Source organism: Pleurodeles waltl, chromosome 6, assembly GCF_031143425.1.
Source record: "Pleurodeles waltl isolate 20211129_DDA chromosome 6, aPleWal1.hap1.20221129, whole genome shotgun sequence".
Lineage (NCBI taxonomy): Eukaryota > Metazoa > Chordata > Amphibia > Caudata > Salamandridae > Pleurodeles > Pleurodeles waltl.
The window spans coordinates 1,516,850,680-1,516,863,206 of NC_090445.1; the positions used below are offsets into that span (position 1 = coordinate 1,516,850,680).

General features: G+C 43.8%; 1 protein-coding gene across 1 annotated transcript in view; it reads right to left on the reverse strand.

Annotated features, from left to right (window-relative positions):
- The window catches only part of LOC138301028 (ATPase family AAA domain-containing protein 3-A), a 360,997-nt gene that overhangs the window by 126,704 nt on the left and 221,766 nt on the right, over positions 1-12,527 (reverse strand). The window contains exon 12 of the mRNA XM_069241050.1: positions 1,761-1,812. Within this exon, the coding sequence (XP_069097151.1) occupies positions 1,761-1,812 (52 nt within the window). The remainder of the gene's footprint in view (positions 1-1,760; positions 1,813-12,527) is intronic.

Genomic DNA, 12,527 nt, shown 5'->3' on the forward strand with positions numbered 1-12,527 from the left:
AAATAACCCCTCATTGTTTTCCCCGGATGGTGGAAGTGCATCATTCCCAAGGTACTGCAATACCTGGTTGATGTGTATAGTGTAAAACGATTAACATGATCCTTATCAGCTGTTTTCCTCATTTTAGTTTATAAAACGTGCACTGCAGCTCTGTGTTCAAGGATGTGGTCTTTTTAAACCATACAGCTTACGTTTTGTAAGGATATAAGCAGTGGATACTGAAACTAGCCCCTTCCGGGCCCTTACCTTTTCGGACAAAAAAAAAAAAACGAATTAATTTCTGAATAATAAGTGTAAAAGCGTTAAGGTAACCATGTTGTTCCTGCTTACATTTCACAAGCTTTACGTAATCTTGCATTCCCTATGAGTGTTTGCATTTTCCATAATGATGTTTTTTTTCCAGCCAGCATACTACTCTTTTCTCCCCTCCCTCATAACCTATTTCCTATTTTCTGGTTCTTCAGTGCTGCAAGGTCATACGAATGGCAATAGCTGTTTGCAAATATAATCACTCCACTGCATACAAAAAAAACATAAGTAAAAAACATTGTCATTTTCAACGCCAAGAGCTCTAACTTTCACAAATGCAAGGCTAATAGCATTGCAAATGCTTGCCAAGTCTTGACTATCCAGCACGTGTTGTGCTGCGAGGCGTATTGTTTATAATTCAGTGGGCTTACAATCCACCCAGAGCATAAAATTAGTTGTTTTCATTGTGACTTATTGGCAATCTTTTGGCAGCTTATGGTTTCCCTTCCTTTCATGGACCAAGTGCCTTTGTTTTTTGTCTTTAAGCAACACTATTTTTTTTAAAAAAATGTATATAAGCGTTTCGGTATTATTCCGTAATGTGCAATGCGCTTTACTACTTTTAACACTGGCAAACAGATTCATACATGTTACTTTCACCTTATCTGCCGCCTCTATCACAGTTTAACTTACACCCACAACTGTACTACTCTACATCCCTCCACTCCACTCCACTCCACTCTATGCCACGCCACACAATGCCTCTCTCCTCCACACTACACTACCAACTTTTAGCCAAGCTGGACAGCATCAACGCTGCTGTAAAACTTGGCTAAAAGTTCGTGGCAAAGCCAATAGCTCTCAAACAGGCAAGACCTATTTGCGTTGTCAAAGATTATTATATTTTCACGCCCCTAAAGCCACGGCATTGGGCAGGTGCTGCTAACCACGGTAAACTCTGTTCCTCCTTTATGTTAATCTCACTGCCTGCGAGTTCGCAGTGCCATATCTGTCTCCTCGGTAGGGTCCTCTCCCCCAAACAACTGGCGTTAGCACAGTTTAAGAGCCTCTGAGATTTGCCATGGATTTACAGAGGAAAAAGCGGACACAGAAGCAAATGAATAAATGCGTTTATGTATTTTCAATTACAGCTGAGCTCTGAGAAAGAATGTGCGCGTGACCACCTCCCAATGCCTGTCTATTGTTATATAATTTTACTCCATATTCCCACTTGCGAGTAGAGGTAGGGCCCTCCGCATCTCTCACACTTTTACTGCAAATTGTCGCTTTTACCAGTAATTTTCTAAGTGAGCTGTTCGGTCTCAGCAGCTGCAAGAAGCTATTTTTTTTTCACATGCCAAGACACTTGATTATCTGGGCGGACTGCAGCTGCGCTTTGAAATGCACCGCACCCTCCGTGGAGAAGCTAACAGGGATGAAACAAGGCAAGGGGAGCCAGAGTAATCCCCCTACCCCCACACCATAACAGGAAGGGAATGAACTGCACTCACCGTGGACCTCTTCCTTAGGAATGCATCTGCTTCGTCAACGAATAACAAAAGGCTGCGGGGGGGAGAAGACTGTTGTTACTAGTTCAGCACAAGTAAATTGGGTAATAGTGATACATTAAATAACATTCATCTGTCATTTACAGCGCTCAAGGGAAAAATTGCATATGAAGTGCTATAATGAAAAGGGTTGGTATGCACGCCTGTATAGCATAACTGCCTTCATTAACAAGGGCTAGCAACGCATCTCGTCCTACCTTCAGTTATCTCATACAAGACTTTCATCTATTTTCGTATTCCTTTTCAGTAAGTTGCTATACTCCTCCCATGTCAAAAAAACGACAAGACCTGCAGCCGCAGCCAATTAACATGAGATTACTGGGATGATAGCAAAACAACAAAATAAAATGATTTAAGAGTGTAGATACTTTTCAAACACTCACCCCAAGGCACAGATCTGGGTTTAATCCATTGTTATTGTGCTCGCCAGTTTGGACCCAGCAATATGCAAATCAGTCTTGACCCTGCTCCCCATGGGAACAGTCCAGCCTGAACAGGGAAGTCAGGTCCTCCATGGACTGGAAACAAGCATCCTGGGACTGGTTTCGGGTTATCAACCCTCATCAGCCATGCTAGCCTTAAACCAGTGGCGCAGCTCGAATGATGCCACAATCTGAATACCGCCAAATGGGTGACAGCACAGGGTCTGGTATGATGCCATTAAGCAAATTGTGACATCACTTCTGGAACCCGAGGCAAGAATGTAACTATCGCGGAAACCCTGCATCTCAAGAACTCTACATCAGGCTGTGATACTGGTACCCAGGTACCGGATATCTTGCTAGTGCGATTCTAGGAACCTGATAAAAGCTATACCATATCCCCTAAAATCAGATGTGATACTGTGACTTTAATCCACAGACCTGACCATATAAAAAAATCATTCAAGAACCGGATGCAGAGTGGAATCACTCCAATAATCAATATCAAACTCTTGCATAAGTCCAGGAACCTCTGACCATATGTTGACATCAATCTAGAAATCAGATGTCGCAGAGGCATCACTCAAACTTCTAGATGGATGACTGACTGACATAGTCCCAAGAATAAAATGCCATACTGTGATATCATTCCAAGAACCAGATGCTAAACAGAGACATCACTAAAAGAACCTGATTCCAGAGTGATATCACGCTTTAAAAACCAAATGCCAGATCTGACAGCTTTCTAAGACCGAGATGCCAGACAGACAGGACAACAAGAATCTGATGACAGACTGTTCCATTAGTTCAGGAACCGTAGGCTAGAGTGGGGCATCACACCAAAAAACAGATATCAGACTCTCACATAACAGCAAGCACCCCACACCAGACTAGATATCAATCCAGGAACCAGATGTCACAATATGGCCTCACATCAGCTCCTAGATGCCAGACCTACATGCAGGGGCGTTGCTTTATAAATAAGATTGCGGGGGTGAGCTTCAGATTTTCCACAAATCATGCCAGCATATAATGTTAAAACACATACGACAAGCAGGGCACATGATAGGAGCTTAGAGGGGCGTGGAAACGGAGGGGAATGTGAATTGGTAGGACCATTGTGTGAGAGCAAACACAATATTTTGTAAAATAATCAGAATATTTGAGGACTTTTGAAAAAGAGAGAGGGAGAGTGAGTGCGTGCTTTTTTGTCTATGAATGTAAAAACTCCTGGTGAAATCTGAATGACAGCTCACCATACCCGACTGCAAACACATGTATCCAACTATTCATTGGAAAGTGTATTTATTAGGTGGGTTTAAAATCCTAAACAACCCCATGAACCTGAGCCTCTGCCCACATGGCCTAAGAGACCAGATGCTATATGGGGACATCACTCCAAGACACAGATACTAGACAGTGGTCATTAGAGCTAGATGCAGGCTGACCTTACCCCAAGAACAAGATGCTAGAACTGACATTCCTCCAAGATCTAGACGACAGGCAGATATGACCTCTCACACTAGATGCCAGACTGCCATATTACTCCAGTAAACCAAATGCGTGAGTGGTGTATCACTCCAAAAAGAAGCTGCCAAATACTGATACAAATATACGAAACTCATACCAGACTTTGACATCAATCAATGTACCAGATGTGTCAGACACCACTCAACTTCTAGATTCTAAAATGATATGGCCTGAGGGAATAGATGCTAGATGGTGACATCACTCCATGACCCAGATGGTGATGTCACTAAAAAAAACTAGATGCCAGTCTGTCACTTTACTCCACGAACTTCATACCAAAGTTTGACATTACTCGAAGCACCAAAAACCAGACTGTGAAAACACTCCAAGAACCGGATGCCAAATGGTCATCACCACAACAAGATTCCACCATGTGACATCACACAAAGACTGAGATATCAGAGTACAGCACCATTTACATAATGTAGGCTAGTGAAAATTAACACTATTACCTTGAAGCACTTTTCCATGGTGTACAGTGATACCTCTCTGTGAAGGAGGTTTGGTGCTTGCCAGGGTTCTAAAGCGCTCTCTCTAGGGCATAAGTCGAGGGTACATGCAGGTAGACATCTACCCACTCCTTTCCCAGGGTGGACACCATCTACCCTGACAAGAAGTTGGGCCCCACAAAAATATGGTAAACTTGTCCAGGTGTAATTTTCAGACACCGGGACACATTCAGTAGAGCTTGCACGTTGTCTGCTTTCGTTCTGAGCAGCAATGTGCAGCTGAGGGGGCTCTGTTATTTTAGATTCCAGCTGGGCCTAAAACAAAGGCTGAATTTAGGGGGGCATCAGGTCTCTTTCTGTTGGGGTACTGTGCCTGGGAACTATCTACACCGCCTCACCCTCACTCCCCCCCCACCTCCTGGATGCAAATATAATGGAGGAGAACCAAATCCACAGTGCTTATTACTTCACAGGTACTTAGGAGAGGCATGCTTTGGACTTTTTTTTTTCAGTCGCTGTAATTAAGATTTATGCATGCACTGTAAACATGTCATATGTCTTTCCCAATATTTACACAAATACTTTAAATACCACTATTCTGTTTTATTTCTTTCATAGAGCTATAGTGCTACTCATCCCAATGCAGAGTATGAGAGTACCTGACATCCCAAGTCACATATATATTGACAATAAAAAATGTAAATAAGTGAACAGAAGTTGTTACATAAGACCATGAGGGTTACAAAGTGTAGGAGTCACGTGTCCTTCATAGCTCACTGTGCTAAATTAGAAGGATCACAATTTGAGAACTGCAGGTAAACAAAAGGATCTTCGTGTTAAAAGCAGTAAACCTCGAACCCATTTTCATAAAATAAAAATCTGTCATCCGCATGTTACATGATGTGCTTTGCAAGAGACATATTAACCCTATATGTTACTTTAAGTCAAAACTGGGACTAGACAAAACAAAAATCTCTCCAGCAAATGTGTTAACTTCTAGAGATCTCTTACCATTATAAGTGCCTGAAATCTACTTGCCACACAAAGATGTCTGCAGCAGGTGCCTTAACCCCATAAAATATTTTAAAATGCTGACTTTGTTACCAATTATCCCAAAGAGATTTATTGCCACACTTCTCCTTGTTGCCAATTTCTTTGTGGCAGGGTTTTAAAAAACAAATGTGTAAATGTAGGTCTAAATTTTGTATCAGGGTTGCGTCACTTTTTTTGTAACAAATCCAATGCAAAATCTCATTTGCTGAATATTGTAATGCACTATATTTTAACGCACTACATATACTCGTGATAAACGTTCTAAACTTGAGGTCTTAAAATCTGATGTCACTTATTGTAATATCACTTTCTGTGAGGTCAGGGGTTGTGATGCCATTTGCAATGCCACCCACTGTGATGTCACGCACCATGTCACTTGCATGCTGCGTTACTTGGTTAGTTCCTCACTTTTTTTTTTTTTTAAGGACTTGTGCCCTGGGTACATCAATACAATTAATACACTGAAGTCAGACTCTGAAATTGCAATGCAAGCACAAACGAGACACAGGACTCTCTCCATACAGGACAAATGTGAACAGAAAACATTTCAATAGGAAAGGCAAAACGTTATGCTGTAAGGAAAGGAGACCAAAGAAATGAGATAGGAAAATACACAAAAACCATCAAACCAAGAAAAAGATGATGCTATAAACTGTCGACGTAGGAGGAGAGACGGCTCCTTTAATAAAGCAGCAGAGTATTAATATCTGAATCAGGCTAGTAACGCACGCAGAAGCCACCTTCCAAGGACAACATCCTGTCCACGGAGCCAAAAAAACAAGACTGCAAGGAAAGATGGCGAGACGGCAAAACGCAAATCCCATCCGTGTTAGTGCTGTGATCCCGTCACACGGTTCCAGAGCAGCTCTCACCGAGTTAATTCTTCGCCTGTGTGACTGCGGGAGCGCGAGATAGACACGTTACCGTGATGAATGCAAACTGGTATTAACATGGACACGAGGGGGGCGAGCGCGTCAGAATCGCTACACACGCGTATCGATCATCAATTAACGACCAGCGCAAGGCCGAAAATCCCAAACACAGAAAATATAGGTGCACGACCAGGCAGGCCCTGCAATCACAGCTGAGCTGGAGAAACACATGTATTACAGTTTGCAGTGAAAGATTCGCCAGGTATACTCGTCAATACGCAGGTGCGGAAATTGCACGCAGTAATGATAACACTGCAGCCGATAATGCCATGCCCTAGGTACCGCTCATTCGCAGTCAGGCTCTAAGTGGGTTTTGCTGAAGGTGACCCAAGGTAAGGGCTACTCTCCCCTAATCACAGACCATGGTGTGCCTAGCCGCAGGAGCACTAAGATTTTATGTAAAGGGCACATTTTTTTGTTTGTTTACCCAGACCCAGTGCTTTAAATGCTAACATGCAATGGGGGAACCCGACATTTTGAACACGTGCAGCATCGAAGCTGGGTTTTCACATAGTTCATGCACATTCCGTGCCTTTCCAAAGAGGGTAACACTCCTGTGCCTGTCGAGAGCATACTCAGACTCTGGCTGGGCTACTCTAAATAACCATGACCTAGTACATTACGATTACTTCTCAATACATGGAAAGCAAAGAAGCAAAACTAACAGCAGGTCTCCAAGTGACGGCAGCAGGACTTTCAGGGTGCTCAATTGGAAAATCTCCCAAGTGAGAATGGTCAACACTCGCATATTCACCCACTCATTCACCAAACCATTCCTTTCATTGAGTGAACCGCCAGCTGCTGAGATAAGTCTGCAACGTAAGTCACTCATGCATGAACTGTGCATGTTCTGTGAGTGACAAAGGCTTCTACTAGTGTGCCGTGCCGGATTTCTTCTGTGGGAAATTAAACACTGCACTTGTCTTCAGTGAGAGGGAAGCTTGCTCTCCTCTTGCCATGTAGTCCCTGTTCTTTGAGAAAGGAAAGCTTGCAATGCTGCTGCCCAATTTTTACCTGACCTTCGATGGAAAAAGCTTGTGCTGATGGAAACATAGCAATACCTGCCCTCTGAAAGAGGGAAGCTTACACTGTTTCTACCCAATTTGTACCTGTCCTGTGAAGGAAAAAGCTTCTGCTCATGGTACCTTAGCAATACCTGTCCTCTGAAGGAGGGAAGTTCGCACTGTTTCTACCCAGTTTCTACCTAATTTGCACCTGTCCTGCGAAGGGTAAAGCTTGTGCTGATGGAATCCTAGCTATACCTGTCTTCTGAAAGAGGGACGCTGCCACTGTTTCTGCCCAAAGTGCAGCTGTTCTTTGAAGAGGGTATTTCCACTGCGGTTGCTCCATCGTATAAAAAAATAGAAGGATATTTTGAACATACCTGCACATGCTTAGCCCAGTCAAAAGCGTTTTTTGGACCCAGGGCAAAAACTAGTTGGGGGAGGCTCTGATCCGGAGAGACTGATTTCATTAACAGCTTCAACATAAACTGTTGGACCCTGGACAGTTAACTTTTCTTCCCTCTGCCTTCTTTCCCATGATCATATTTGAGAGCACCTCAAAATAATTCAGTTCAGGATGCACGCTGTACAACAATCTCTTTGGTGTATTGTTTAATAGGCCATAATATTGCCCAATCTCTAAAAAATAAAAGGCTTACATAGGAGAAATAAGACTGATGACTTTAATGAGCAATGAAATAGTCACCGCAGAAGTATGTGGTTCATTAATTCCAAGAAAGGCCACTCAGTTGTGCTTGTCCTACATGCGTGAGAGAATTGTTTGTGTAATGTTCCTTCTGTACCTGCCACCTGTTTACCTTTGTTTTGTGACGCTTGATATAAAACATTCCACGGCACATAAGAAAAATCTATCCACATTGCCAATGATTCTTTAAATACATGATGTGCATGAGTGAAATAGTGAACACAACATATGTAAGCCAAGTTTACTTTTGATTTTAGACATGAAATGAACAGTTTTTGAAGTACAGCAGGCAACCTTGTAAAATTTTAAACCATAACTTACGAGTGGGTCTAGGCTATCTGAAATACCTCTGGCGGGTTCTGCCATTTTGGTCAACAGCTTTATTCATTTTTGGGTTCTGAGTCCAAAACTAAACTGTTAAAAACAAGACTACACGCCCCACTATGCAACACGTTATTATCTGGGGGGAACATATTAGGTGCAATCCCAATGCCCTAGTGCCAAAGCTCAGTGTTGTGATACACAAAATAAAATTTTGTAACTGGGTTTTTGATTTTTTTAAATTTTATTTTGTAAGCAAACAGCGGTTTTACAGTCCAATTGGTGAGATGGCAGAGAAAGCCTTTCAAATGCCAACTGGAGCATCTCGCTGCTACTGTGTTAAAATTTGCACCTCTTGGCAAATAGGCAAAAGACAGTTTTTACCCAACATACCAACAATACCAACAGAGGCAGTTAAAAGTGTCTGGAGACACGGGGGAAGGAAAATGCCACTCTGTCACCCTTCTTCCTTAGCACATCGGAGCATAGAAGTTGAAGTGCTCTGTTAAGTGCAGCACATGCTGCAGGTGCTGCCATAAGTGGGTCGACAGTAGTAATATGGCAGTGCTGGTACCCACCCTGCAGAGCACCCGCTTGCTACTGAGAAGTGCTGGCACTCTCGCAATAAATGTAATGCAGCAAAGCATGTTCTATCAGCCAAAAAAAGCTTTGTTAGCACCAGGATATCCTTGTTAGTGATAGTGCGCTTTACAAATACACGACTATCCCTCTCAAATAAAGGAAGAGACAGCACTCCGTACCGGACAATTCCCCTTAAAACACTGCCCTTACCCTGTAAGGAGTCTTGACAGTCCCCCCACAACTGGGGTCACTTGCCAACTTTTGTGTGGGATCACGTGTAAGCAGCACGTCTTTGTTGCCTGTTTAAGAGGAACATGGGCAAATGGTGGTGTCCTTCAGGATATTGAGCACTGGTGCACAATATGGTGGTTATTATGCTTTTTGCCTATACCTAGGATGGACTTGGCTGCCTAAATTCCCTGTTGTTTCAATTCCCTTTGTTAAAACTGGTTTTACCTGTTTTGATCAAGAAATAAACCGCACCTCCTTTCCTATTGGTGAGAACAGTCGTTTCTTTCTCTAACGAACCTCATTCCTTGTCTTCCTCCTGTGTTGCTATACCTTGGTTGGCTCAGGCTTCCCTAACAGAACCCCAAACCTGCCTAAATACAGGCACTCTGGGCTCACCAGCTGTGGATCATCTAGAAACGAGACGCCCCTAATTCAAATGTTGGGCACGGTGCTAGAAATGGGGAAATACTCTGGTAGCACGAAAACTTTGGAGTGGGGTGTGCAGGAACAAAGGGGCTGAGTCAGGAAGGGAAGAGTCATGAGGAACTGAGTCAACCACAGGCAAGAAAATCTCTGTCAGAACTCGTGCATTATTCTTTCACAAACTCTCCTCCCAAAGAAATCGACTGTTAGAAATGGGGTCTTTGGATGGCAGTCAGGTTACCCCCTGTCCAAGCAAGGACCCTCACTCTAGTCAGGGTAAGGAGAATCGCCCTAAGTTAACCCCCGCTCACCCCATTGGTAGCCTGGCACAAGCAGGTAGGCTTAACTTCAGAGATAAGGTGTGAAGTTCCACCACACACAGTAACTCAGTGAAAACACTACAAAATGACAACACAAGTTTAGAAAAACAGTTAATATTTATCTAAATAAAACAAGGCCAAAATGACAAAAATCTAACATACACAAGTCAAGTTATGAATTTTTAAAGAAGAAGATTCTTGAATCCTTTAGAAAATAGTGAGAACACTGTTAGTGTGAAAAAGTACCTTGGTTGCGTCACAATAACACCACAAGAGCGAGTGTGCATCGGAAAAGGCCAGCGATGTGTCGATTTCTCACTTGCAAGCGAAAGCGTGAGTTGTTCCTCCTCCGGTCAGCCTGCATCGTTTTTCCTCTCCACAAGAGAGTGATGTGTCGATTTGGACAGGCACCTCGGGTCCGGGCAGGCTTTGCGTTGATTTTCCACACCCAGCGATGTTGCGTCGAAATCCAGTCACACTGTGTCAAGAAACAGCGCTGGGTGGGGCTTGCGTCGTTAACAGCAGCCGCTGCGTGTGTTGCAAGTAGTTTCCTGAGCCACGTTGCAACAATCTCCCAGCCGCAATGCAGGTGGAGCGCCGATTTTAGCCACGAGGCTGGCCCGCGCATCATTTTTCAGCCGCTAAGCGGGAGGTGAGGTGAAAGTTTCCCCGCACGTCAGTCTTTGCGTGCATTTCTGTCCTTTTCCACCAGATGCACCTTTCAGGGGGCAGAGGCAGGTTAGGGAACCACTTCGCAGGCAGGACTCTCAGCAGAAAGCCCAAGTGCTGGCAGAGAGAAGTCTTTGTTGTCCCCAAGACTTCAACAACAGGAGGAAAGCTCAATTCAAGCCCTTGGAGATTCTTCACCAGTGGGAAGTCACACAAAATCAGTCTTTGTCCTCTCTCAGGTAGAAGCAGGTACTGCAGGCCAACCCAGCTAAGCACAATCACAGTGCCGCTCCTCCAGCTCTTCTCCTTGGCAGAGGTTCCTCTTGGTTCCAGAAGTAATCTAATTTTCAGTGGTTTGGGCGCTCTTCTATACCCATTTCTGCCTTTGAAGTAGGCTTAATTCAAAGAGAAGTCTCTGTTGTTATCAAGATCCTGCCTTGCCCAGCCAGGCCGCAGACAGACACCAGGGGGTTGGAGACTGCATTGTGTGAGTGCAGACACAGCCCTTTCAGGTGTAAGTGACCACTCCTCCCCTCCACTCCTTTCAGATGGCTCATCAGGATATGCAGGCTACACCCCAGCTCCCTTTGTGTCACTGTCTAGAGGAGAGGTGCAAACAGCCCACTGTCAAACTGACCCAAACAGGGAATCCACAAACAGAGTCACAGAATGGTTTAAGCAAGAAAATGCCTACTTTCTGAAAGTGGCATTTTTAAACACACAATCTGAAAACCAACTTCACTAAAAGATGTATTTCTAAATTGTGAGTTCAGAGACCCCAAACTCCACATGTCAATCTGCTCCCAAAGGGAATCTACACTTTTATCATATTTAAAGGCAGCCCCCATGGTAACCTATGAGAGAGATAGGCCTTGCAACAGTGAAAACCGAATTTGGCAGTATTTCACTGCTAGGACATATAAAGCACATTAGTATATGTCCTACCTTAAACATACACTGCACCCTGCCCCTGGGACTACCCCGGGCCTACCTTAGGGGTGTCTTACATGTAAGAATAGGGAAGGTTTAGGCCTGGCAAGTGGGTACACTTGCTAAGTCGAGTTGGCAGTTAAAACTGCACTCGCAGACTCTGCAGTGGCAGGTCTGAACCATGTTTACAGAGCTACTAATGTGGGTGGCACAAGCAGTGCTGAAGGCCCACTAGTAGCATTTGACTTACATGCCCTGGGCACCTCTAGTGCACTTTACTAGGGACTTACTAGTAAATCAAATATGCCAATCATGGATAAGCTGATGTACACATATATAGTATACAGGGAACACTTGCACTGTAGCACTGGTCAGCAGTGGTAAAATATCCAGAGCAAACAAAACAGCAAAAAAAAGAGTCCAGTACACAGAAACAACCTGGGAAGTAGAGGCAAAAAGTTAGGGGAGATCATGCCAATGATGGTAAGTCTAACATCGACACATTGGAGAAATAGGTTTGTAAAACTGTGCTGTCTTTCTTTATTTAAGATATAGACCTGAGGTTAAGGAATCTGCTGAAGTTTATCATTTGACGCCCCTGGTATGGTCACAGGTTTGAACTACCGTGAAATAGCCAATAGGATTATGTCGCTTCTGGAGACCACTGCATGCAACCAACACATTATGTTGCAGATAACCTTGTGGAACATGCGGATGAGAAGTTCCAATCTAATTAAAATAGCTCAGACAAATATACGTCTGCTGCAAACATGCAAACAGCTGTACATAATCGTCAAGGCATATATTTGGATTTTTATAGGCTTTAGCTCTTCATTCATTCATTCATTCTTTCTTTCTTTCTTTCTTCCAAGGTTGATAATGCCCTCTTTTGTTGAGTTGGTTAGCAGTCAACTACGCGCTGTCACAGATTCCACCAGATGGTGCAGGCAGGAGATGTGTACTTCGGTGCACGTCTTGTGGGATACATCTTGCCAGCTGCCAACTCTGTTTGAGGAAGCCATAGTTGGAAAGGGAAGCCTCTCCCCAAATCCAACGATGCCTTTTTCAAGTGGCATCGCGGGTGCACCGCAATACTCGAGTAGGGCACAGATTGACGACCCTCCTCCCGAGTGGACAT